We start from the raw sequence: 27880 nt of genomic DNA on the forward strand, positions 1-27880 counted from the left end.
TAGTCTTTGGGCACACGCTCCTTAAAAGGATATGGGTAAAGTACATTTAAAGGCCATTGAACTATACAGACTATACTCAAATGATTATTTTGAGTATTAAACTTCTAAATATTACAAAATAGTCATCCATTGTTTTGAATAATTACAACATTTTCATTAAATATATCGAAATATTAAAATGATCATTATATTTTATATAAATGTTGCAAAATGATCATAAACCACTCATTTGGTCATCCACTTATTACTTAATTTCTATTTTAGTCACCCAACTATTCTTTTTCTTCTAAAATCATACATGACATTATATTCAGTTTAATTTTGTTCACTCGCCATTAAAAAAATAAAAATGATATTAACATGTCACAATAAGATAATCCAATGTCAATATTGAAAAATAATAAAAATATCACATCAGCATCACCATTAATCTTTTAACTGTAGGTGACCAAAACAAAATAAAAACGTAATATTATGTATAATTTTGAAAAAATAGTAGTTGGGTGACCAAAAGAGAAACTAAGTAATAGATGAGTGATCATATTTATTTTACCCTTATATTTATCAAACTTTTACGATTTATTATAATAATATAATTATTATTCATAATAGTTCGATAAATTTGATGATTATTTTGTAGCTTTGGAAAGTTACGTGACTAAAAAGATTATTTAAGTATAGTATAGTGACCTATAGTGTATTTTATACAAAAGATATTTATATGAAAATAGCCGTTATAAACAGCTAAGTCAATCCAACGGTTCACGTTTCTCCATTTTGAATTAAAAAAACCCTATCTCCTCTTTTCAAAATTTAAACTCAACGCATCGATTTAGCTCTCTCTCTCTCTCTCTCCTTCGTCATTTCTCATTTCTCAAAAAAAATCTCGCTCTGAATATCTTTCAATCTCCCAATTTTTCTTCCTAAATCGTATAATTTTCCGTTTACTTTTTTCTTATCTAATAATCTAGTTCTTGCTTTTCTTTCTTTCTTTCTTTTTTCTCGTAATCAAATGGCTGAAATGGGCATGGAGAGTTCCGCTCTGGTCGTTCTTGATAAAGGTTGCGACTTGGTTTTCTCTCTCTTTTGTTTCAATTATATTTTATTATTCTGATCTTTGAAAAACTGATGTTTTTATAGATCCAACGGTGGAGAATTGCGGATCAAAGCCTTCTCCGAACTCACACACTGGTTAGTTCTTTTTCTTCTTTCTTTCTTGCTTTCTTTACTTTGGAGTCAAATTTTAATGTTCTCTAAATCTGAAAGGAAAGTTAGCAGTTAGGGATATTTTTCACATGTTCGAAACCCTAGAAATTTTTTACTTGGATGATACTTATCTTTGTTGTTTAGTTCAGAACTTAGCGTATGTGGAAGAATTTAGTTGATTTTAATCATTTTCTTCTATACACACCATTGATTACAGTTCATGAATCCTTCATATTGGCTAGAAAGTTAGGTGTAATGTTCTTTCTCTCTTGGTTCATTTTTACGTTCAAGTTATCATATTTGGGGAAGCTTATGTTTTTTTTAAATATTTGAGTAATTAGATACTAATTTGAAGAATATTGGGTGTTTCTTTAGAACTTTTGGAAGAGCATACCGACTCCATGGATGAAGATACTATATCCAGCATGAACCAAGAAATATCTCCAGATCAGGGGCCAACTCTTCCGATATTACAGAAAGTTATTAATTTGAGTAACCGTGTTCAGGTAAAATAGAGTAGGCTATTGCTTTACATAAGTTTGATATATATTTTTTCCTTGTTTCTCATTAATGCTTCGAGGGATTGACTTTAATGTCACAGAATTTGAAGAAAGAGCATGAAATTCTGTCTAATCAAGTTAAGTCTTTTCCTGGTCCTGATGTTGTGGGAACTCTTCAGCTTCTCAGTAAGTAATAGATTGAAGAAACGAAAGTAATGGGTCTCTGTGTTTAGAATTTTTTTATCTGATTTGATTTTTCTATTTCTTGTTTGTTATAGATAATGAATATGAACTTCTGAAGAAGAAATACCTAGAAGAGTCATCAGAGAGGAAGATCCTTTACAACGAAGTGATTGAGCTTAAAGGAAACATCAGAGTTTTCTGCAGATGTAGACCTCTAAGCCAAGTTGAAATCTCGAATGGTTCCTCTTCTGTGGTTGAATTTGACTCATCTCAGGATGCTGAGCTGCAAATAATATCTTCTGATTCTTCCAAGAAACAATTCAAGTTTGATCATGTATTTAGGCCTGAGGATGGCCAAGGTACCCATAAGATCTCTTGATTGTGTTTACATAACCTGAGATGTCTTCACTGATGTTTACTGTAAATGTTTTTAATTCTCTGTTTTTTTTTAATGCAGACATTGTATTTGCACGTACTAAACCCATAGTCACTTCTGTGTTGGATGGTTATAATGTTTGCATTTTTGCACATGGGCAAACTGGAACTGGGAAAACATTTACTATGGAGGGAACACCGGAAAATAGAGGAGTTAATTACAAGACATTGGAGGAGTTGTTTCGTATTGCTGGAGAGAGAGGTGGTGTGATGAAATATGAACTGTTTGTCAGCATGATGGAGGTCTACAACGAAAAGATAAGGGACCTTCTAGGAGAAAACTCCAACCAGCCTACTAAAAGGTTTATTCCTAACACTAATATGTATATGGTTGGCCAATTATTAAAGTCTTGTTGCAAGACAGACATGTGAAATCTATTTACTTTTATCTCCATAAAGAAAGAAATCCATTGGCATAAACGTTAATAACTATTTTTAGGAACAAAATGCTGAGAAGATAAAACAAATCCATTATTATCAGAAGATTAAATAAAGCTCAGAATTTTCAACCAGTCTCTGTTTAATGTCTTCCCTGAAGAAGATTTAGAAACCCCATATTTGGAGAGTTAATTCCAATGTTGAAGTCCTACGCTATGTCGATATAGGTTGGATATCAAGCAAGCAGCAGATGGAACACAAGAAGTTCCAGGAGTTGTCGAAGCTAGTGTTTACAATACAGAGGAAGTTTGGGAGCTGCTAAAATCTGGAAACAAGGTCAGATCAGTTGGAGCTACCAACGCTAATGAGATGAGCAGTCGTTCTCACTGGTAATATCTTGCTTTCTATTTGTTTTGTTTCTGAATTATGTTTAAAAGGCTAGACTTTATGCGATCAAATCAAAAAGCTTTTGTTGTTCAACAACTCTGGCCGAGAAATAGCAGTGCATTAACAATAATGACCAGAATTTCTCCTTTGCAGCTTGTTACGTGTAACTGTAAGGGGAACAAATTTGATGAATGGCCAAAAGACTAGGAGTCACCTATGGCTGGTAGATTTGGCTGGCAGTGAGCGTGTTGGGAAGATTGAAGTTGAAGGTGAAAGATTGAAGGAATCCCAGTTCATAAATAAATCTCTCTCAGCGCTTGGTGATGTAATTTCCGCCCTGGCATCCAAAACGTCCCATATTCCTTACAGGTTTCTTCGTCTTCCTCACTTTCCACGCTGGTTCTCATACACGAACAACACATACACACGACCGAATAAAAAATCTATATGTCTAACGTTAACACCTTTATTCTTTCTACTTTTCAAAACAGGAACTCAAAGCTCACACATATGTTACAGAGCTCTCTAGGTAAGCTTTTGTCTCATCATAGTATCGATTGAAGTTGATGCTCTTTATCTGAAGCTAGTTAATCTGGAAAGATTTTGGCCATGAAGGATCTGTATTCTTGTTTTGTGGCCTAATGGAAAATCATGAAATGCAGGAGGAGATTGCAAGACCGTGATGTTTGTACAGATCAGCCCATCTAGTTTGGACCTTGGGGAGACCCTCTGTTCACTGAATTTTGCTAGCCGAGTTAGGGGGATTGAAAGTGGTCCAGCCCGCAAACAGGTGGACCTTACTGAGCTCTACAAGTATAAGCAAATGGTACGTCAAATTGATGAAATTTGAAAATTTTCTCTCTTTAACATTTGTGGTGGATTCAATTTGTTTGATCTCTGGTTTTTTGTTAATTAACAGGCAGAAAAGTTGAAACATGATGACCGGGAAACAAAGAAGTTGCAGGATAATGTGCAATCCTTGCAGCTGAGACTTTCTGCCAGAGAACATATATGCAAAAGTCTCCAAGAAAAGGTAATCATATATTAAACAAACTGTAGCGGTTATCTCCGAGGTGTAGATCAGCCTTTTCCGATCGTAAAACTTTTATTAGCATTCTAGATTCTGATGCTTTTCTTCCTGGTATTTGATGTCAGGTTCGTGACCTAGAAAATCAGCTAGCGGAGGAACGGAAGACCCGGTTAAAGCAGGAAACCAGAGCTTTTGCTTCTTCGTCTTCTGCTGCTTCTACTAGACCACCTCTTAGAAAAGCAGCAGAGAAAAAACCGCCACTTGGTCCATCGAAAGCGAGGTTACCACTGCGAAGAATCGGCAACTTCGTACCCCCAGCATCACCTTTGGCCACCATCAAAAAGACATCTAGAATGTCGATGGTAGCATCATCAAACGACAAAGAAAACCACTCTGAAACCGCGATGGCAAACAGAAAAAACCTTTTGAAACCAAGACGTTCTTCCATTGCCATCAAACCTCCAATAGCCAATACTCAAGTTCTTCAGCCTAAAAGGCGGGTATCCATCGCTACCTTCCGTCCAGATTTGCACACGACAACACCACTCCACAAGTCAGCTTCCGGTTTCAACAATGGTACAATGGACAGACCATCATTAGCGAGGGATGCCCGGAAGGCAAGGTATTCAAGGTTGTTTTCTCCATTGCCAGGGTTTAGGAATCCATCAGAGACATCACCTACAGCCATGAGAAGCAGCAGCAAGTTCATGGGGAGCCCTCCGGCCGCGCAGGCGGGTTCATGGAAGCCAAGGCATCCGACCGTTGTTGCTTTGCAACGGAAATCGTTGGTGTGGAGTCCGCTCAAGTTAAAAGGTATTCAAAGTAGTTAACAGGAAGTCGTCGTTTTTGCCTTTGCGACCTTCTTCCGAGAAGCAATGAAGGTTCGAATTCGAATCTGCATTGCAGCTCCTATTGACAGATTGATTACCAAAGTGAACATCCTGTTCTTTTCTATACAGTCTTGTATTTTGGTCTAGAATTTTGATTTACAAATTCTATTGAAACATGGTGTTGTTCATAGATTTTTGGCTGCGTATCATATCCTTCAAGCTGATTCAGGTAGTTGTTTGATATAATAACTATAGATATAGTATTAAATTGCCATCATAATACAATATACAGTCGCATCGTAATAATTTTTAAAGTCATTGTGATACCACAACTACATTCATAATGTAAAAATCAGTCGCGGATCCAGAGATTTATAATAGGGTCCAAAATTTTATTTTATTTTTCTTAAAATAATAGGTGCAAAATTTTTATTTTTTCCATTTTTCTTTATCATATTATACTAAATTTCATTTTTTTTCCTAAATAATGGGGATGCACTTAACCCCTAGAGGGCTTAGTGTATCCGCCACTGATAAAAACATAATTATTTTCCAAAAATAAATCACGTCATATATCTACGACATTCATGACCACAATCAGAATCATGATCTAATACGATGATTATACTCACGCATACAACCATACTCAATTCAATGATATTGATTAAATTTAAAACAAATATACAAAAGTCACGTAATTATGGTCAAATAATCTTTTTTAGTTATTAAACTTTAAAAATTTAGCAAATATATACAATTATCATTAAATTTATCAAATTTTTATAAATTTTTATAACGTCAAAGTGACTGATTGTAATAGTTAGATAAAATTAATGGCCATTTTATAACTTTCGAAAGTAAAACAACCAAAAGGATCATTTGAGCATATTTCAATGATTTCTTGTGTATTTTACACTTAAATTTAATAAACAGTTTCAAATAGTTCAATACTTCAATAAATTTTAATGATTATTTCATAATAGTATAAAGAATTTAATGACTACTTATATTTATAACGTTATAGCGACCATTTTATAACAATTTCATAAATTTAATGATTATTTTATAATTTTTAAAATTTTAATAACCAATACTTTATTTACAATTTAAGGGTAAACTAAGACAATGGTCCCTTTTTTATCTTTTACATATCTTATTTTAATTGCCAATTTTAAAAGATTTACGTATTGATTTTATTTTTCTAAACTTTAGCATATTTTAAAGGGTTATTTTCTTAATTTTACCAAAATTACATCTAATAGCAAATTTTGACCTGTAAATTTTCTTCTAACTGAATTAAAAATGATAAAATCAGGTACATAATAAGACGGATGATTCCTTTGTTTATTTTGAGCCGTTGATCTTTCATCAAAATAGGGTTGTAAATGAGACGAGACATATAGCGAGCTACTCGAAATCGACTCGATCAACTCTCATAAATACTCAGATCGAATGGACTCGACTCGAGTTCTTAACGAGCTGAAACGAGTTATTTGATATTCGACTTGAAAAGCTCGTGAACAACTCGAAAATATAATATATTAAGATTTTATTTTTAAAAAAATAGATTATTAATAATATTAATATTTATGTATTAATTTTAAAAAAAATATAGTAAGATTTTCATGTATTTAAAGTTCATATTCGAGTTTGAGGCTTCAATCCAGTTAAGTTTAAGATTTTTTTTCCGAATCTTTTCGAGGTACTCACGAGTTTCAGTTCATAATTTCGAGTTCGAATTCGATTCGAGCTTAAAAATTTTATGCTCACGAATTTTCAAGTCGAGTCGAGTTCCGCTATACTCACCCCTATATCAAGAGGTGGCATTTAAGCGGTTGGATTAAATACGAGATAAAATAGAGGCTCTCGATTTTCTAGTTGAAAGGGCCCTTCTACTTTAAAGAACATAAGTTGATGACGACACATAACTAAAAAGATAATATAAAATATGTTATATGGATGACCTTCAAACTAATAATATATTAATGCTTTAAAACTATAACCATCGATTAATTTAGATTAAATATTTTAAAGATATATTATAGAATAATTCTCGTAATCTAATTTAACGTCAATTAAATTTTTAACCTTGCTTGATAGATTTACTTAAATATAAATGTTACCCGTTCAAATATATTAATTAGTAGGGATAGAAATAAATTTTTTTGTTGGAGTGAATTTATAATATTTTAATAGAATAACAATGAATTATTGTTTTTTATTATTCTTGGATTAATGTAATATAACATATGTTCTCTCAATCATTTGATAATGAACCGTCATATACTGTAGACGTCATGTTCAATCTGAGACCTTAAAAAGTTAACATTACTATTTATTAACCACATATATCACATGGTTCGACTAGGCATATATAGTTATATAACATGTGCTCTTTAACAAAGTTTTTATAGATTAAAATTTCTTCCACTTTTGGCCTTATTGTTGTGCTTTCTTTTCAATTTGGTCCTTATTGCTGTATGAATTTGACACCAATTCTCTTTTTTTCGTTTGCAATTTAACCTTTACCTTTTGAGATTTTGACAAGGATGGACCAAGGGGAGTTGACGAGAGTGACCCCTTAAAAATTTGAAATTCTCATGTAATTTCAATATTTTTATCAATATTAATTTTATTTTCTTAAAATTTTATAAAATTATCCCTCATCTATAGGGATGGGCATGGGTCGGGTTTCGGCCAACCCGACCCGACCCAAAAATTTTACACCATTCACCCGATCCGAACCCGACCCGACCCGAAACAATAATAAAATATTATTTTATTCAATAAAAACAGTGATTTAATTGAAAAAATAACATATATAGAGATATTATTGTATTATTAAATATATTAGATAAAATTATATTTTTTGAGTCTGGTCGAATAATGTATTTTCACCCTAAATTCAAATCCGACCTAAATCCGAAATTAAAAAAAAAACTTGACCTGATCGAGTCGGGTTGGATCTCATACCCATCCCTACTCATCTCATGTATAAAATTATACGTAGTCTCATGACTAAAATTATTAATAATTATAATAGATCCCGAGAAAATTACCTATAATAAAAGACAATTTTGACAAAATAATTAAAAGGACTTCATCAACTACTTTTCTTCTTTATCTAATTTTTTAAATAATTTTTCAAAATCTTTAATTTTTTTTATTAATTTTTTGAATAAGCCTAAAAGGAAATAAACATGTTTATTCACTTTTTAATTTAAAAAAAGAAAAAGAAAAGCTAGAGGATAAGTTGCCATAGAGTAATACAAATAAAATTATACACTCAACTAACATTACACCCAAATTACAAGTCAAACATATTTAAAATAAAATAAAATAAAATAAAATAAAACCCCTTTTATATTATAATCCTATATCGACACGTACACGCAATGAACAATCTTAGCAGCTTCTACCGCTTGACCGAATGGACCAAACAATGTACTGCATACTATTCAATCTAAATTAATTCTTAAATAAAGTACGCAAATGGTACTCCGATTATATAACATTATTTTATTAAATCTTTTAATTATTGAAAGTTATAAAATAGTCTTTCAATTATAATATGTTATTTTGTTAAGTTATCTGACTATTAAAAGTTACAGAATAGTTATTCAAATATTTATATGTTATAAACTCATTCTTTTCCATTAAAAGATTGACGATCATTTAAGTTGGACGTTAACCTGCTCACTAAGATATGAAAAAATCTGGTTTCAGAATTGTTTGAGTTATATTTTGTGGATTGAGTCCATGTGTACGTTATGTCGTCGAGCCAGTACTTGAAAACAACGACGGTGACGATAAACATCATTAAAATATGACTTTATCGTATATTGATCGGCATGTTAATGTCCTGTTTAGACGATTGTCAAAAATTTAATGAAAAGTATAAATTTGGAACATATGAATGGTTATGTGACCATTTTATAACTTCTAATAGTCAAGACTCGATAAAACAACGTCTTATAATCGGAGGATTATTTTGCAACTTTTAATAATTCGGGGACTAAATAAAGTATCGCCCAATAGTCAGGGTCAATTTGTATTTACCCTTAATTTTTAATGAATTCTCAACAATTTATTTTATTTTTAGGATAAACTATATATTTAATCACTCTTCTATTCTTGTAGTTTTATTTTGGTCATCTAATTACTTTTAAAAAATCATACTTAATGTTACATTTTCGTTATGTTTTAGTCACCTGTTGTTAAAAGATAAACAGAGTTACTGTGACAATCTTTATTTTTCTCAACGATGATAGTATAGTACCTTATGATAGCACGTTAGCATTACTCTTAATTTTTTAATGATAGATGATTAAAATAAAACTAAAATATAATTCAAATATGATTTAAAAAAAATAACTGAATGATCCAAACGAAATTATAGTAATAGATAGGTGACTAAATACATAGTTTACCTAAATAACATTTCTCGCAGAATATAGGGAGTAATTGTAGAATTTTACCAAAAGTTATCATTTTAATGTAAGAATAAAGCGACACGTCATTGTCAAACATATAATCTTAAAAAGTGTGCCCACATATCCGCTTATTGCATATTTAATTATTTATATAAATATTCTATATAATTCTCAATTACTTTAAATCCGAAAAAGGAAAGAATTAATTAATTTTTGCCTACTTTTGCCTCTCTTTGACGGTACCGACTTCACTTTCTTTTTATTTTCAATTTTGCCGCGCGCAAAGCAAAAAACCGCCGTGAAAATGGAATCTCCAGCTCGCCGCCGCCTCACCGCCATCAATTCTCACCTCCATCCTTCCCCCGCCGCCGAGGAGGAAGTGTCCGTTATCCGCCGTAACGTCACCTCCTCCTCCTCGCCACCCTTCTTTGACGGTAAGTACTCTGTGAGTTGTTAAACGTGTAAATGTTCTTACATAAAGTACAGTTAAATGACATCATAATTCGTGTTTTTATGTGTTTAGAAGTTAAATGTTTAGGAAATGTAAGTGTTTTGTGTAGTTTTGTTTTGATCATTATTTATTTTAATTTGATCATACGTGTGATATTTCCTTCTTTTTTCTCTCTTGTCTTGTGTATTCGTAGTTAAATATTCAGAAGATGGAAGTGTTTTATGTATTTTTTTAAAATTGTTTTCTTATTTTGATTTGAGCATCTTAGTATACGAGTTGATTAATCGTATTCTTATGTACATAGGTTGATTAATCTTAATCTTATTTGAAATTTTGTGATTGATGGCTTAGTTTGATTTGATCATCATAGTATATGAGTTATTAGTCTTAATTCTCTTTATTGCTTTAATCCTGTTTCTCATGATTTTTTTGGCTTATAATTATTTTTGTAGATCAACAGTACAGTGTAGTTCTTCCAGAGAAATTGCAAACTGGAAAATGGAATGTTTATAGGTCTCTGTTTCTTGCTACACTCTGCTTTTCCTTTCCTTTTTTCTTCTTCTTCTTAATGTTAAAGTTGCTTACGCAGATCGGCTCGTTCTCCAATGAAGCTTTTGGGTCGGTTTGAAGATCATCCTGAAATCGGGACATTGCATGAAAACTTTGTGTGAGAATCTTTTTCCCCCTGCCGTTGTTCCTCTTAAATGTGAAGTATTTTACGCTTATTATATGTTTTTCAATGTTTTGTTACTTAGACATGCTGTCGAGGCTTACAGAGATTACAAGTACTTGGGAACGCGAATTCGGGTGGATGGAACAGTTGGGGAGTGAGTTTCAAAAGTTTGTTTTAAAAAGTTTAAAACCAATTTTATTCAGAATTAATACTGGGATTTAATTATGAGATTCTGTTAATATGCTTGCATATTAAGGTATAAGTGGATGACATTTGGAGAAGCTGCTACAGCTCGGGAAGCAATAGGTTCGGGTCTTAGGTATTATGGGTTAGAACAAGTAAGTTTCTTTGAGGAGAATTCCCATGTTTTAGAAAGCCATCTTTATCCAACTGTGGATTTACTCCTATATATTAGCTTGCTACGACTAGAATTTCTTCCTGTTCTAATTTTAACCGTTGACACTGTTAAGCATTTATTTCTTTTTCTGGTTGTGCAACAGGGAGCTTGTGTTGGACTTTATTTTATAAATAGACCCGAGTGGCTAGTGGTGGACCATGCTTGTGCAGCATATTCATACATTTCAGTTCCTTTATATGATACTCTAGGTTTCAACTTCAACTGGTTAATGATTTCATTTAGTTCTTCGTAACCCAATTCTGACAGTCTTTTGTTCATCTGCAGGTCCTGATGCGGTTAAGTTTGTTGTGAACCATTCTGGCATAAAAGCTATTTTTTGTGTCCCAGAAACTTTGAACACCGTGAGTTCCATTTTTTTCTCCTACCAATTTACAGATCTATGTTTTGAACCGTATTAGTTTTTAAATTGCTGCAAAACCTTGTAATAATCATTGTTTGAACTGCTGATTTAAAATTTGCTTCTTACCTCATTTTCTCTTTTTATAATTGCAGCTGTTGACTTTCATATCTCAGATTCCATCTGTACAATTTATAGTGGTCTGTACTCTTAGAATCTCATTATAGAATCACAACAAAAGTACGAAACTGTATTTATACTAATTTTTTGTTCCCACTAAGCATATGTTTTGTCGTGGCACCTTTTATTATGTAGGTGGTGGGAGGAGCTGATGAACACTTGCCTTCGCTTCCCTCAGCATCTGGTGTGAAGTTCATATCGTACTTGAAATTACTTGGCCAGGTATAAAATTAGTTCTGTGTATTTTTTTAGTTCAACCATTTCACTTCCAGTATGCTGCTTATATTTCAAGTTACTCCACATCCTTTATGTTGTGTAAGTGCTTATAAGAGGGTCTACTTGTTTTGCTGAACTTATATCTTTTCCTCAAATTATTTAAGACTGATGAATGATGATAGCCGTAAACACTTTACCTCATTACTGAATGAACGGTTATATCATAGAATAGGATTTATAATTAGTTTAGCAAGTCATCTAACTGAAATGCAAACAAATAGCGGATCTGCTTATTTAATCTGGCTTCTAGTTTATATGAACTTATTCTAAATGATCTTTTAGGGCCGCAGTAATCTGCAACCATTTTGCCCTCCTAAGTCTGATGATGCGACAATATGCTACACCAGTGGCACTACTGGAACGCCAAAGGTAAGATTCTTTTGATGTTTTTATGTTGGGCTTCTCCTGCTAGTTGTCCTTGCCTGTTTTCACTTCCTTTGCTGCCTAACATATACTGCTTTTTCTTGTTTTCTCTGCAAAAGGGAGTTGTTTTGTCTCATGGAAATTTAATTGCAAATGCTTCTAGCTTCTGCCGAAAAGTGAAATTTTATTCCTCGGACATGTAAGTTCTTTGTTCAATTTATTACCTGATATAATGCAAACCTTATGAAACTTTTGTCAAGATACATTTTTTTTATGTATTGATTTATTTTATCTTTAACAGTTACATTTCCTATCTTCCTTTGGCGCATATTACGAACGATCAAACCAAGTCATCTGTCTTCACAATGGCGTTGGGGTTGGCTTCTACCAGGGGGTATGTGATTATCACATCTACAGTAACTCTTGTATTGCATGTTGAGGAACATATCAATCAAATTGATTAAATGCAACTTTGTAAGTTAAAAAATATTATGCACAGTATCAAAACGAGTAAGTGCGTCCATCTTATTTATAGTACTAAAATATTGATTGAACTTATCTGTGCCTGTCATTCTACTGGCTCATTGAATCGTGTTCTCTACTGCATTACTATCCTGGAAGGTTGCTTGCTGAATTAGTTTACTGTTATTTTAAATGACTGATAGAGCGATAGTTCAGGAAGTCTTCTCTTGGTTTGATATATTGTTAATATATTATGATTATCTTCATTTGTAAACTTTTTGCATGATCTTTCTCTTCTTTTCTTTTCATATTGTATCATTCAAAAATAACAGATGGTAGGAAAACGGTTTAGATATGTAATTTTCGTTGAACAAATCTAAAAGTTAAGATAGGCAGCTATTTTATTATTATTATTGATACATTTGTGTCGGTGTTCAGTTCAAAACTTTGGTCCAGGGTAGCACATATATCTGTTTCTTCCCAAGCCTCTACTGCTGAAATCTATAACAATTCTGGTTTAGTCTTCGTACAAGTTTTATGAAGTCTATGCCTCTCTTGTTTGCAGGACAATTTGAAACTGATGGATGATTTGGCTTCTCTTAGACCGACAATATTTTGTAGTGTGCCTCGGTTATATAACAGAATCTATGCTGGGTATGATAATGGTTCTGTGCAACAAATAAATTGACTGCAACTTTTGTCAATTGTTATTTAGTTAATATCGCTGTACAGGATCACCAATGCTGTCAGCACTTCGGGTGGTCTAAAGGAGAGGCTATTTAGAGCTGCCTACAATTCCAAGAGGCAAGCCATCGTGAATGGTATCCAAGCTAACAACTGAATTTTCTTTAAAGATAGAGTGAACTTTCTTATTAATCTGCTGGCGCCTTATATTGGTTATAAACGAGAGTATGCTCGCCTCATGTTTAGCTATCCAATTGCTTGTGCTTCCTACATTGTTTCAGGAAGGAATCCATCACCAATATGGGACAAACTGGTCTTCAATAAAATAAAGGAAAAGCTTGGAGGTCGAGTGCGTATTATGGGATCTGGTGCTTCCCCTCTGTCTCCTGATGTAGCAGACTTCTTGAGAGTGTAAGTTGATTTCTTAGACGAGGCAATTATATATGATTGTTGTCCCTGAGCAATTTTCTTAGCATGGCAGTGGTCTAGAGGCCACATCCATCCAAACCGGCAACACTGGTCCAATTTGATCATGAATTCATGATATGGTAAAGTTAAGAGCTAAATTACCAAGCTTTATGTTCCTTGGTCTTTGATGAGTGTATTTTACAGGGCTTGGTTGTTTAATACTGAGGGTATGGCATGACGGAGACTTCTTGTATCATAACCTTGATGGATGTCGGGGACATCACAATCGGTCATGTTGGGTCTCCTTGTGCTGGCTGCGGTGAGTGTCCTTAGATAAAATCTAAATGCAACTACACGTTGAACTTTAGGGACAGCTGAATCACTAGCTATAAATTCCGGGAATCCGAATGCTACTCGTTTTAAAATGAATAACTTTCCAGATAGAATTCATCTCATCTTGGAATTTTTCCTATCACCATGAACCTTATTTATTTGATCATCTGAACATCCTTTATAATTTTTTTATAATTCATTGTCTTCTCAGAAGTAAAGCTTGTGGATGTTCCTGAAATGAATTACACCTCTGAGGACGACCCATATCCCCGAGGGGAAATTGTGTAAGAGGTCCTATTGTTTTTCAAGGCTACTACAAGGATGAAGTGCAAACGTAATCATATAGCTTTGTTATATTTTGTTGCCATGTTTATCAGCGGCTTAATAACAAAAAATTCCTAACTTTTGATTAAATACACTTTGACCTTAATATTTTTGGATTATTTTGGCCTCTAACATTTCATTTTGGGTATAAATACCCCTATGTGATGGAGTCCGTTAGTCAACAAACAGTAAACGCTCCAAAAGATGGGGTTTTTTCTCCTAAAATAAAATGTGAGACCAAATACTATAAGAAAAATATTGATCAAAATAATTATTTAATCTAACGTCAGAGCATCTTTTGGTATTATGTCTTTTATCAGCAAATCTCCAATTGACCCAACTGCCTTGTTGATTGAACAGGAGAGAAGTATTTGATGATGATTGGTTTCACACGGGAGACATTGGATTGTGGTACGCGGAGGCCGTCTCAAGATTATTGATAGGTAAATATTTGTTTAACCTTATGTTATTATATGGTTCATATATGAATGTATTAAGAATATCGGCTCGGATCATTTTCATCGATAACATTCAAACCTTTTTACGATCATGTTCGGGTAATTCATTACAGGAAAAAGAACATATTTAAGTTGGCACAGGGTGAGTACATAGCACCGGAGAAGATCGAGAATGTATATGCGAAATGCAAATTTGTTGCTCAGTGTTTTGTGTATGGTCAGTAAATAGCTTATAAGTACTTCCGTCAGCTTCACCATTTTCTATTTTTCTGACTGCTTAATATGTTTATAGGTGATAGTTTCAATTCATCTTTAGTGGCGGTAGTTGCAGTGGAACCTGATGTGCTAAGAGAGTGGGCTGCATCACAGGGTATCCAGGTGTGTGCTCTGCATCACGCTCACGCTCATACATGTTTTTAAAATTAAAAATTTAAGTGGGTTGGGCCTTCGGCTTAGATTTCTTTAAAATTAGATCTCGGTCCGACCTGATCCATTGACACCTCTACTTACTTGCACCTAGAAATTAAGTTTTCGATTTGATTGAAACAACATACTTGTGATTTCTCAAGAGAAGAAACAATGATGAAAATTTAGTCATTTATATGATTTATCACGAATGAGTAAGTCTCCGACGTTGGTATGTTCAATTTTTTCACGAATCAGAGAATTCGTGGGATATATTTCTCATACTCTTGTCCAATTTATAACAATATGTATCAATCACAGGAAATTAAAACAAAATCATGGAAATAATTCGAGTTCTTTTTACTGTACTAATGTTCTCTTGGATGAATTTTTACAGCATGAAGATTTAGGACAGCTGTGCAATGATCCAAGAGCAAGGAATGCTGTTCTTACAGAGATGGATAATGTAGGAAGGGAAGCACAGGTAAATTGTTTTATCTGAATGATTTTACGCATTCTTTCCACTAGCAAGGCTTCTTAATTTGTTCGACTTTCCTGTGTCTTTGCAGCTGAGAGGCTTTGAATTCGCCAAAGCTGTAACTTTGGTGCCTGAACCATTCACCTTGGAAAATGGGTTGCTTACTCCAACATTCAAGGTAATCTGTCATCCTCTGTTTACTACTACATTATATGGAATGAATGTACGCTGAACATGGGTCGGGTCGGGGTTTTTTTCACCCACATAATTCAAGTATAACATCTCTACACCCACCTGACTTGATTCGGGTTTAGGAAAGTTCTGACTTGATTTGGGTTTAGGAAACTTGTATGTGACCCAAAATCTTACCCGATTTGTTATAATATATAATTTTATTTTTATTAGGTAATAGAGAGTTGATTGAAAATTATAGGTAGAAAAGTATTATATGTTAACGTTAAATATATGAAGGTTAATTATACTATTGTTTTCGGATTGAGGGGGTTTTCACCTTAAATTTGTTTTGAGAAAATCGATCCTATAGGATATGATCAACGGGTCAAGTGTCTGTCTCTGGATATGACATTGGTTTATACTCGATTTTCAACTACTTTATACGTATGGGGGTCATAATCTCGTATGTATAGTGGCATATTGCTCGAGAATTAATACTCTCTGAATGCAAGAAGAGACTAAAGAAACCGAATCATGGAGCATGAATGAAAATTATAATCTATATGATCTCACTAGGGTGTAGTCTATCAGCTTGAGTCGAGATTCAAAACTTGAAGTTCGATTAGGAAATTCTTTTTTAAAAACTTACGTATTAAGATATTCGAGTTCAACTCACTTATAGCTCAAGCTCGACTCAACAATGATCAAGTGTATAACTTGTAAGCATAGGTGTCTCGTTTAGGCTTTACTCATCGAATTCGTATTGTTGTCTATGCAGATCAAGCGGCCTCAAGCAAAAGAGTACTTTGCGAAAGCCATAACCGGCATGTATGCCGAACTTTCAATATCCGAAGCAACACCCTCTAAATTATAAATCAAAGCCAACTAAGAGTATGATTTTTGTCCATTCGAAATAATTCAATAAATTTTTATGTCAGATGATGGTTGTAGTTTTACATGCATGCTCAATGGTTAGCACAGATAGCCATGATCAGAAACGAGTGTGTTTCAATGCAATTCTCTGTTGTAACATATATACAATACTTATTGCCAAATAAAATAGTTCTTTAAATAATTTGTCACTTGTTGACACTAATTTTAATGAATTGTATGTGAATTTTATATTCCATGACCCATTGGCCAAATTTTTGTATGTGATTTTTTTATCATAAGTGAGCATTTTTACAATAGGAGATTTCTATGATTACATGATTTATCCTGAAATGTAATGCTCTGTAAAATATGAAACAATCCCAATCAATAGAACCCTGGATAGGAATCAAAGCTAACAGGATTCATTCCGGAAGTGAACCTTTTGGGCTGAAACAAATGGAAACCTGGGATCACTGCTTGTGAATTGCTTGAGTGTTGTCCCCAAGCGTAGGGTAGAGTCAGAAAATTTTGGAGATTGAAATTTAGAAATATATATATTTTTTTTAAATGGGAAAATTGAGTATTAAATTTTTATTCTTAAATATTGTTTTAAGATCTAAACTTATTCTTATTTAGAAGGTGTCATTTTTTTAAAAGGGTGTTATTTTTCTTTTCTTTATATATATATATTATATAATTTTTGGGGTAAATAAGAATTTTAAAAACTTTTGGGTGTTAATTGACACTCCTAAAATATACTCACTCAGCTAGCGATGAGTTGAAAATTAGAGGTGTAAATGAATCGTGTTTGAACAATTAAGGTTGTGTTGGTGTTAATATTTATTTAATATTCGGAAATAAGTTCTTTCAACATTTCAACAATCCTGAAGATAGTTTTTAAAGAAAGAACTAGTATAATATGGAAATTGTGTAAAATTATATAATTAGTGTCTAAACTTCTTTGGAATTATAGTTTAAATATTAAATTTTTAATATACATTCGGTTTATATATCTTTTTTTAATATTAAAACATAAGAAAGGGTAAGTTTTTTAAATGATTAAACTCGTTTGTTTGTGAATATAAATGAATGAGTTAATAAATAACTTTGGTCGTGAGCATAAACGTATTGAATATGCTTATATATATTCGTTTGTGTATTTAGTTTAATAAACAAACATAAACGAGTGTTATATAGACAATTCACAAACAATTTATTAAATGTTCTGTTTATTTATATGTTTACTTCCAGTAATGGTGAAACTTGAAAAAAATCATGATTTAGTTAAAGATATAAATAATTTTTATATAATATATATTTGTATCAAATCAAATAATTTTTGTTATGAAAATTGAGTGGAGTTTTAAGTTAGGTGATTTTTTTAAATTTAAGTTAAATAATATGAAAATGAGTATTAAATTCGGGCTAAATTGTCGATATATTGTTGTGGGAAAAAAATTACCGAGATAAAGCACATTGGGATTTCTTCATCTAAGGTGAATCTACAGTAACAATACAAAGACTATATGACTGCATGACGTATTCAACCAAACTTAAAGACTCCAGGAGTGCATGGCGTCTTTAGGCCATGCAGAAACAGGTAGGTTGTCACTCTCCGGTTTGAAGACGACGTGCACTCTTGGAGTTTTTAAGTTTGGCTTGAAGACGCTAAGCAGTTATGAAGTCTTTATGTTATTACTGTAGATTTCACCCTATGAGAATAATTCCGGATGTAGCTTATATTGAAAATTTTTCCCCATAACAATATATCAGCCATTTTGCCATTAAATTCGGATAGGATGTGAGTTTAAAAATTTGATCTAATCTGTGACTATCCTTGTAATATCTCCGAATAACCTAACCAGTAACCACCAAACGAGGGAGTCTACTGAAACAAAACTCATAATTTGCACATAGATAAGACAAAGGGAAATACCAACATTTTCCCGGACTTGTGAATGGTAATTGTTGAGCCATTCGATCTCGTCATCGGAGACCAAGATAAGTCCTGATTAGTCTGCATTTGACACTCTAACTGAACTTTGCTATTTGTCTTTACAAGTAGGAACGGATCGAAGGGACGGGATAAATTATATGAAAATTTAAAATTTTCACGTGCAACTATCCTCGACCTCCTCGGTCAATCCTACTAATACTTCCATAATATAATTTATATTGTATGTGAAAAAAACTAGACTCTTGATGCATTATACTTGTGAGGGAAATGACCTCTCCATAAACTCAGTCTTAGACCCTAAACGAGTTTTGAAGAAATGTTATCGTATTATCACCGGCTATTATTAATTTACGATCAGAAGCATGTGATATGTTGGAGTCGATAGATACCAAAATGGCCATTAGTTTCTTTATCTGGGATATTCAATTTCTCGATAATCTTTTTCACACATAATAGATTCTCCATTAGACTAAAATTTTAAACAATTAAATTATATATTACCTTCACCTCTGAAATGAATCTACAAATTTGGTGAAACTTTTTACAAAACAATTTTAAATGGGTGACCTAAACTAAATTAAACCAATGATTTAAATTTTAAAAATTTCCCGGGAACTCAGCAAAATTACACACAAAAAGAAGGGACTGATTTGAAAATTTAGCCTCAAAGTACATATTTAAATTAATCCGCTGTAGTCATCCACAAATCTAAGCCAACAACACCAAAATCAAACAATCCTATGCCCGCTGTTGGTTGGGCCCTAATCCCGGGGAACAAATTCCTTCGGAGCTTATAACATCATGTGTTGCCACTTGCTCATGATACAGGGTAAAACCCAGAAACAGACCACTCCTTCATGCCTGTCTTTTTATTGAAATCTTCTTTAGACACAAAATAATCCATGTATTCATGTTCGATTCGTGTTCAATTATTTCTTTCTTTTGTGTATAATAGTGTCGAGTCAATTCTCGAATCAATTTGTGCCGATTACCAGCCACCGGCTGCTTCAAAACCCGTTCTTTATCGCAGTTCTTTATACCAACATGGATACATCTCATGTCTTGTCGAACGCGCCATAGTTGTCTGAAAACATCGAATTAAATCGTGTTCTGGTTACCAGACATTGATTCATACATGTTTCCTCGATCGCATTTTACATTCATGTTGTTTTTTTATATACTGTATCGTATTTTAGTTGCTTTTCCGTTTCGTATGATTGCATCTCTGTCTAAATGATCGAAAACCGAATTCTTGGTGCTGATAACTGCTTGTCAATGTAACATGCAGGATGTACAGAGAGGCAGTTTCCGCCAGCAGAGGTGGCTCAAATAATTGATTCAGCCATCACAAGCTTGCATCCATGCTGTCCCCAAAACCTGCCTATTTACCGAGAAATACAGAAGTGTATGGGCAAAATCAAGACTCAAATATTAGCCTTGATACCAACTTTGATATGATATAATACCGACTTTAATTCAATTAATTTTTGCAAATTATTTTTAAATATTTTATTAAATTTTAAATACAAACTTTGATATACGATATGGTTTAATTTTTTTTATTTATTTGTTAAAATAACCAAATCATAATGATGAATTAATTACATTTTCATTTTCATTTAAACTTTAATGAATTAGAATTAGTTTTAAATGATTAATATATTAAAACATATAAATTTATAACTAAAAATTAATTCTATTATTAATTAAATATTCTTTTTCGCAAACGTACTAATGGTAGTGTAATGGAATTAAACAGCTGGTTTTGTCGATGATCATATTGCAAACAGACTCAATGTTAGAGGATTTTATTGCAAGTTTTAAAAGTTGGGGACCTAAATAAAATATTTAGAAAAATTCAGTGACCATTATTATACTTTACCCTAAAAATAATTATAAATAATTTTTTTTGTGTGTAAAAACCTGAAAAACTAATTGTAATTTAGTAATATAGTTTTATGGACCCTGTAAATGAATATATGTATATACATGAACTTCCAACCAAATCTATGTATCTACCAGAAAAACACAGAGGAGAAGGAAATCAAAAGGAGGAGGAGGAGGAGGAAATGACGACAATGGCGAGGACAAGCACTGGCCTCGCGTACCCGGATCGATTCTATGCGGCGGCTATTTACGCTGGATTCGACGGATCTCACAATTTCGACAACAACAAGATCAGCTTCCGGTTCTCAAACGAGGTCGCTTTAATCCTCTACGCATTATACCGGCAGGTCAGTTTCACCATTCTCATTATCTCCCTTACGTCTATTTCATTGGATCTAGTCTTCCTTCGATGCCACGCCGTTTGCTTTTGCTGATTTTCGTTGTATAGTTGCATTTCCGGTAATGTCATGTTTTTTGCTGTTGTTTCAGCTAAGATTTTCGTATTTTAGATTGTTTTGTATATGATTATTATGTTTCGGTTTAGTAGATCTGGTTTTGCACTCTGAATTCAAGACAATTCGTATGTTGAATTGTTGATCTCTGGATAATTCATCATCGAATATTATTTTTTATTGAATTAGGAAGGTCATGTTTCGTTAGGTTATTAATTTTCGGCTTTATTTGTGATTTACAGTCTTTAGAGAATTGTATTGCAAGTTTTAAAAGTTAGGGGACCTAAATAAAATATTTATAAAAGTTAAGTGACCATTACTATACTTTACCCTAAAAATAATTATAGATACAAGTTTCTGTAAATAAAAACCTGAAAAACGAGGACAAGCACTGGCCTCGCGTACCCGGATCGATTCTATGCGGCGGCTATTTACGCTGGATTCGACGGATCTCACAATTTCGACAACAACAAGATCAGCTCCAGGTTCTCAAACGAGGTCGCTTTAATCCTCTACGCATTATACCAGCAGGTCAGTTTCACCATTCTCATTATCTCCCTTACATCTATTTCATTGGATCTAGTCTTCCTCCGATGCCACGCCGTTCTGCTTTTGCTGATTTTCTCTTTGTATTAGTTGCATTTCCGGTAATGTCTTGTTTTTTGCTGTTGTTTCAGCTAAGATTTTCGTATTTTAGATTGTTTTGTATATGATTATTATGTTTCGGTTTAGTAGATCTGGTTTTGCACTCTGAATTCAAGACAATTCGTATTGAATTGTTGATCTCTTGGATAATTCATCATCGAATATTTTTTTTATTGAATTGGAAGGTCATGTTTCGTTAGGTTATTAATTTTCGGCTTTATTTTGTGATTTACAGTCTACTATAGGTCCTTGTAATGCTCCGAAACCAAGTTCGTGGAATCCTGTCGAACAGAGGAAATGGACAAGGTCTGCAAATCTCATTTGCTGTGCGTTTGTTTTTTACCTTTCTGGTGTTACTCGTTGTATGTATGTAACGGGATAGTCTAGTTATTATGTTTGGTTTGGTATGCTTAGGCATGGACGGACACTGGATTTTATGTTAGGAGAACTTATAAAATTTTATTTGAATAGATTATCAATAGAAAATACAAAGAAAATACCTAAATTATATGAGAATTTGAAATTTTCAGGGGCGAACGCCTCGCCGACCCCCTCGGTCCATCTTTGTGCTTCGATGGTACCTTTCGCCCGTGTTACACTAGGATATTTTAGTTTGGTATGGTTATGCTTAAAGTGGTCGTGTTTTGTTCCATTTGCTCAAGAAAGGTATAATGATAGTAATGTTGATTCGTAGAGATGTGAATCAATAGTCATGTCGGTTTTATGGTTTTTAGTTGTATCAATATTTGGTAACATTGTGGACTGTGCTGCATAGTGTATATTTATCTGGTCTGATTGGTCCAATTTCAGTCTGCCATATATGATGCTTTTTCTTTTTCGGGTATTTGTAGCACAAGAATTTGGCTGGTTCACAAACTTATTATATTTCAGACGTATGTTGTCCATAGAACCTTTTTTCCCTGCTTCCATTTCTAATTGTTTTTCTCCTAAAGCTCTATTTTTTTTAATTTATACAGCTGGCAGCAGCTTGGTAACATGGCTACTACAGAAGCTATGCGTCTCTTTGTGAAAATATTGGAGGTACAGGCTAATAACATTTTCTGATTTTTAGGCATGTATATCCGTTTAGTTTTATTTTTTTTCTATTTTATTCCTCATTCATGATTTCTTGTTCAGGAAGAAGATCCAGGATGGTATTCAAGGGCTTCTAACTCTGTTTTGGAGCCTGTTGTAGATGTACAAATGAATGTAAGATGTTTTCATTGTTTTTTTAGTATGATTTTACTATTTCTTAGTGTCTGTTATCTTTACAGTTTTGGTTGGGTGACTTTACTGTTTTAATTGCATATAACTCTGCTTCGTAGCCTGTTCTCAACTTTTGAAGAATTTTTACACCATAGTTTTCAAATATTTTAATTTGATTTTTATTTTGTTGTATGGTTAATTGTTCTTTTATCGGTACTAGTATTGGAAGGATAGAAGCCAAGCTGCTTTAATAGGAGATACTTGTATTTGATAAGCTTGTTGGTGTATTTACTTACGTTTACCCACTCATATGCATGTCATAGCATTATTCAAATGTTGAGCCTATCACTGAGAATGGGAATTATTTTGCTGAGACAAAGACTGTTTCTGCTGAAAATGGTAACCTGATAGAAACTCAGGACAAAGATGTTGTATCAGAAGGCCTTGGTTCGGTTGACATATACGATCTGTGGATTTCACCTCCAATAAGTGGCCAACGTCCCAAAGCCCGATATCAAGTATTGGCATATCTATCATTTAAATATCAGTCCTTTCTTCTTCTTTTCTTGCCTTTGCCCTCATCTAAGCACATTTACATTTATTTGCCAGCATGGAGCAGCAGTTGTGCAGGACAAGATGTATCTATATGGTGGAAACCACAATGGCCGTTACCTCAATGACCTTCATGTAAATAAACCATTTACATCAGTATGCAATACACATGCTTCCTGCCGTGTTGTTGTGTGTGCGCGTTTTTTTTTCTTTCTTAAATATCCTGATAAAAGTTCAGTTTGGTCTATTCTTTTGGACCTGAAACAAAATCTTTACTGAACTTTAATTCTCAGTTTCCAGGTCATTACTAGAAAACTCGGGTCTAATCCTGTAGTCTTGATAACCTGGATTCTTGTTTATACACTCATGCATCAGTATAACTACGCATGATAGCTTTCCCTAATATGAGGAGTGGTTCAGGTTCTAGATTTTCGAAGTTGGACTTGGTCTAAGGTTGATGCGAAGGTTGGACCTCAGTCAGCGGAATCACCATCTCCAATAAATATAGTCCCGTGTGCTGGCCATTCATTGGTTAGTAGATAGCTGATGTTCTTTATTCTTTTCTTTGACCTTGCAAAATCAATTCTCTGATGGGAATGCGTACATCTCTTTAGAATCTGTTTTCTGAAACATAGTGTACCTGCTGTTGTCTGTCTTACAACTATTATTTAACTCTCTTTCTTCTTATCTCTTGCTTTCTTTCCCCTCAGATAGCATGGGAGAACAAGCTTCTTTCAATTGCCGGCCATATGAAAAATCCTTCTGAAACTATTCAGGGTACATATTTCTGGCCCCTTATCGTAATTTCAGAAAGTTAGAAGGGTTTTATCATTTGTCTCCTCTTTTCTCTAGATGACTTATTCTATTGTTCTGTATTCATATGGCAGTGAAGGCATTTGATCTGCGAACAGGTACATGGTCAATCTTAAAGACCAATGGCAAAACACCGGTATTTATCTGTTCTTCCTCTTTACTACCTCCGTCTTCCTGTTTCAACTAAAAATTTTCTGCAAAAGTACAATTAGAAAAATTAGTGTTTCATGTTTTTTTGTGCTCTTCTCAAAGATTTAGACCAGCCTTTGGTTTTCTAATGTTTCTGAAATATCAAATAGTCCCAGACTGCCTGTGGTCTTGGTCTTCCTTGCTTAATTGTCTTTACGAAACTGAAAACTGAATTCGTATTAATGTTGATTGCCTGGCAATATTTGGCTGAAATTTTTTGCACATATTAATATACTTGGATAAAGGTTGGAGCCAAATCTGTTTAAGGAAAAATGTCAGCTGCATATGTGTGCTTGTATACGCCTTTCCCCCCGATATTTTCCCATTTTCTTAACAGTTTTTATCAAATTCTTTTGCCAATATATTATGTGTTTTTCCTACGTTGTATGAGTTCCTTACAGGTCTCTCGTGGAGGTCAGTCTGTGACCCTTGTTGGAACCACCTTGGTTATATTTGGTGGACAGGATGCAAACCGAACACTCTTGAATGATCTATATATACTTGACCTAGAAACCATGACCTGGGATGAAATAGATACCGCGTAAGATTGTTTTTGACATTTTTATTCCTGCATTGCCCCTTCACACACATTAATTGATGTCTAAACTTTTTTGTTAAATATGTTCTACCGGCTCCTCTGTAGTCGTTAATGAGATTGTAATTGCAATAATATTTTCTGTCTTCCAAAATCTCAACATCTGCCATTGAACTAGTATCTTGTTGCATAGCATTAGCGATCTAATCTGCTTAAGGTTCAATGTTGTACCAGCTAAGAATCTTCTTTTTGAATTTCAATCTGATTCATAAGATTAAGTTGTGATCAAAATTCAATTTTTAATTAGGTCAACTTCATTTCTGTTAAGTACTTTATTTTAAATTTCGTAAAAGTGTTACATTAAGCTTATTATGAAGTAGTGATCCAAAATTACTGCTCATGCTTGAATTCCTTTTATTTGTTTTTGATAAAATGGCATTGGTTACCAATATAGATTGGAAGAGTGTCATTTGAAATTTATATTCCTTAGTCACTCTTAATATTTGTTCGCCTTCATTGTCACACAGGGGGGTACCTCCATCACCGAGATCTGATCATGCTGCTGCAGTAAACGCAGAGCGCTACCTTTTTGTTTTTGGTGGGAGTTCAAATGCTACTTTCTTCAATGATTTGCATGTCCTTGACTTGCAAACTGTAAGATAATTAAACTTTTTGTTTTTTTTCTCATTTGCTTGTCCGGGGAAATAATATCTGTATTCGTTTATGTATTTGGATTTGTAGATGGAATGGTCAAAACCCGCACAACACGGTGTGTTACCAACACCTAGAGCTGGTCATGCGGGTGTGACTGTCGGGGAGAACTGGTATATTGCTGGTGGTGGAGACAACAAAAGCGGTAAATGTCTATCTCGAAAATCAAACAGAATATCATTATTGTTCCTTGTACCTAGACCTCCCCGTAAATGCTTATACTGTCAGCATTTGAAATGAAGATACGAAAAAGCTTGACGGATCCGTTGATCGTGTGAAGAAACTTCTATCACTACTTACTCTGTTGTTTGTGCTATTCTCTTCTTGCAGGAGCGTCGGAAACTATAGTCCTCAACATGTCTACGCTTGTCTGGTCGGTTGTGACATCAGTTCAAGGATCTATTCCTCTTGCCAGTGAGGTATTTTACATTTTACAAATCATTGTTGACTCAAAATGCAATGCACGTGGAAGATTCTCGCTTTAGTCACTTACGAAATCGTACAATTATAATTAGTCCAATGAAAAAATTGCACTTTGGCCCCTCCAATTTTTTAGCTGACCCTATTCCTTTATGCAATGGGGTAAGAGGACTTTGGCCCCTCCAAAAATTTGTAAATTCCCTCTGGTCCCCCTAAAATAAATCCCAGCTTTGCACCTGATGGAAATAGTTGGAACTCTTGGACGTTGCACTTCTCTGCAAGAGGAATGCTAATATCTTATTGTACTGTTTTGACAAAAATGTTAATAATTATTTACTCGTGGCAAAAGAGGTGTTTTGTTTTTGTTTTCTGAGTTGCAGGTAAAGTTCATGTATTGACACTCAACCATTTACATTCGTTGTGGTATATTGGTCGATAAAATTACAATATAATTTCTCTCTTATTTTAGGGGTTGAGTCTGGTTGTTGGTTCCTTCAACGGTGAAGACATACTCGTATCATTTGGAGGATATAACGGGCGTTACAACAGTGAGGTAGAGACGCTTTTGGCCTCTTTATTACGACTTCCTTGATCTTTTTGTTTCTGTTTTGAGTTCTTATGTTTTGATTCCAGGTTAATGTTCTCAAACCAAGTCGCAAGTCGGTGGCTCCTGTCAGCGATAGTGCTTCTGCTGTGTGTAACGCTGCAAATCCTACCAGAGATCCGCAGTCTGAGTTTGAAATTGGTCTAGAAGGAAAAATACGAGAAATTTTCATGGATAATGTCGACTCAAAGCCCACAGTACGTAATATTTTGTTTGTGCATTCAGCATTCAAAGCCAATTAAATTCATTAGAGATCTGCTGATAGAAATCTTCTGATATATAGTACACGCGTGCTGTTTGATAGAGTGGATTTGTTATAATTCATAGCATTTGGAAGTGGCATCTTAAAATCGTTTTCGATCTCTGCAAAACTTGTATCGAGTCTCATAGTTTTAGTTCATGCGCAGAAATCCGAACGTGAGAAGACTAACGAGCTAATTATAGCGACACTCAAGGCAGAAAAGGAAGAACTGGAATCATCACTCAACGAGGAGAAGTTACAGTCTCTCCGGCTAAAGCAACAACTAACGGAAGTCGAAACTCGAAACCTGGAATTGTACAAGGTACTAATCTCTTAATCTACGATGTCATCGGCGTGCATTCGCTTCGACATTTTTATCTCACTACATCACATTTACATCTTAGGAGCTCCAATCCGTACGTGGTCAACTCGCTGCCGAGCAGTCAAGATGCTTCAAATTAGAGGTATGATCAAATCAAGAGAACAATCCTATTAACTTATAATCAACTTTTATCCGTTTGCTCAGCGAATCAGCCATTGGAAATCGGTTTTCCTTTTACAAACATCCATTCTCAGACGCTTTGCGGCTACAGTCTGCCTGCGAGATACAATAACTCCGCTTGTAGTTTCGGAAAGAGCCTGTAATTGTCTTTTAATAACACTTGAATCAACAGGTCGATGTTGCGGAACTTAGACAGAAGCTTCAGACGATGGAAACAATAGAGAAAGAACTCGAACTCCTGCAAAAACAGAAAGCCGCATCCGAACAAGCTGCCTTAAATGCAGAGCAGAGGCAGGGCTCGGGTGGTGTTTGGGGTTGGCTTGCCGGCACCCCATCGGAATATACCGCCATTGACGACAACGCCTGAAAGTTCATGGAAAAGACTAACTAAATACTTGATCTCTTAATTTTTTTTTCCTTCTCATTAATCAATTTTTTTTTGGTCTAATAATTCTTTTCTCTACTTACCCTATTCTTTATGTGATGG

At 34.0% G+C, this 27880-nt stretch overlaps 2 protein-coding genes and 1 pseudogene across 5 annotated transcripts; all 3 read left to right on the plus strand.

The window, feature by feature from the left end:
- Window positions 1-870: 870 nt before the first annotated feature.
- On the plus strand, window positions 871-5056 carry LOC120202966 (kinesin-like protein KIN-14S). The gene is made up of 12 exons (XM_039203334.1): window positions 871-1061; window positions 1141-1191; window positions 1582-1712; window positions 1808-1892; window positions 1985-2248; window positions 2347-2626; window positions 2930-3091; window positions 3243-3458; window positions 3581-3618; window positions 3752-3915; window positions 4009-4122; window positions 4245-5056. The coding sequence occupies exons 1-12, from the start codon at window positions 1013-1015 to the stop codon at window positions 4947-4949; spliced, it is 2259 nt and encodes a 752-aa protein (XP_039059265.1). The 5' UTR covers window positions 871-1012; the 3' UTR covers window positions 4950-5056.
- A 3663-nt stretch (window positions 5057-8719) lies between these two features.
- LOC120202786 lies at window positions 8720-16723 on the plus strand (annotated as a pseudogene).
- Window positions 16724-20600: 3877 nt separating this feature from the next.
- On the plus strand, window positions 20601-27806 carry LOC120202967 (acyl-CoA-binding domain-containing protein 4-like). 4 transcript variants are annotated; one of them, XM_039203335.1, is made up of 19 exons: window positions 20670-20722; window positions 21359-21506; window positions 21856-21926; window positions 22598-22661; window positions 22758-22829; window positions 23150-23344; window positions 23436-23513; window positions 23799-23909; window positions 24089-24155; window positions 24266-24327; window positions 24782-24921; window positions 25443-25569; window positions 25657-25771; window positions 25957-26045; window positions 26516-26599; window positions 26680-26847; window positions 27058-27213; window positions 27296-27355; window positions 27566-27806. In XM_039203335.1, exons 1-19 carry the CDS (start codon window positions 20706-20708, stop codon window positions 27758-27760), a joined length of 2019 nt encoding a protein of 672 aa, XP_039059266.1. In that variant the 5' UTR covers window positions 20670-20705; the 3' UTR covers window positions 27761-27806. The 4 variants fall into 4 exon arrangements, with proteins under 4 accessions (XP_039059269.1, XP_039059266.1, XP_039059267.1 ...); XM_039203336.1 differs by having other exon boundaries at window positions 23207-23344; XM_039203338.1 differs by lacking the exon at window positions 21359-21506 and having other exon boundaries at window positions 20601-20870.
- The last annotated feature ends 74 nt before the right edge of the window (window positions 27807-27880 follow it).

This window comes from Hibiscus syriacus, unplaced genomic scaffold (genome assembly GCF_006381635.1).
Source record: "Hibiscus syriacus cultivar Baekdansim isolate YM2019G1 unplaced genomic scaffold, ASM638163v2 tig00009009_pilon, whole genome shotgun sequence".
NCBI lineage: Eukaryota > Viridiplantae > Streptophyta > Magnoliopsida > Malvales > Malvaceae > Hibiscus > Hibiscus syriacus.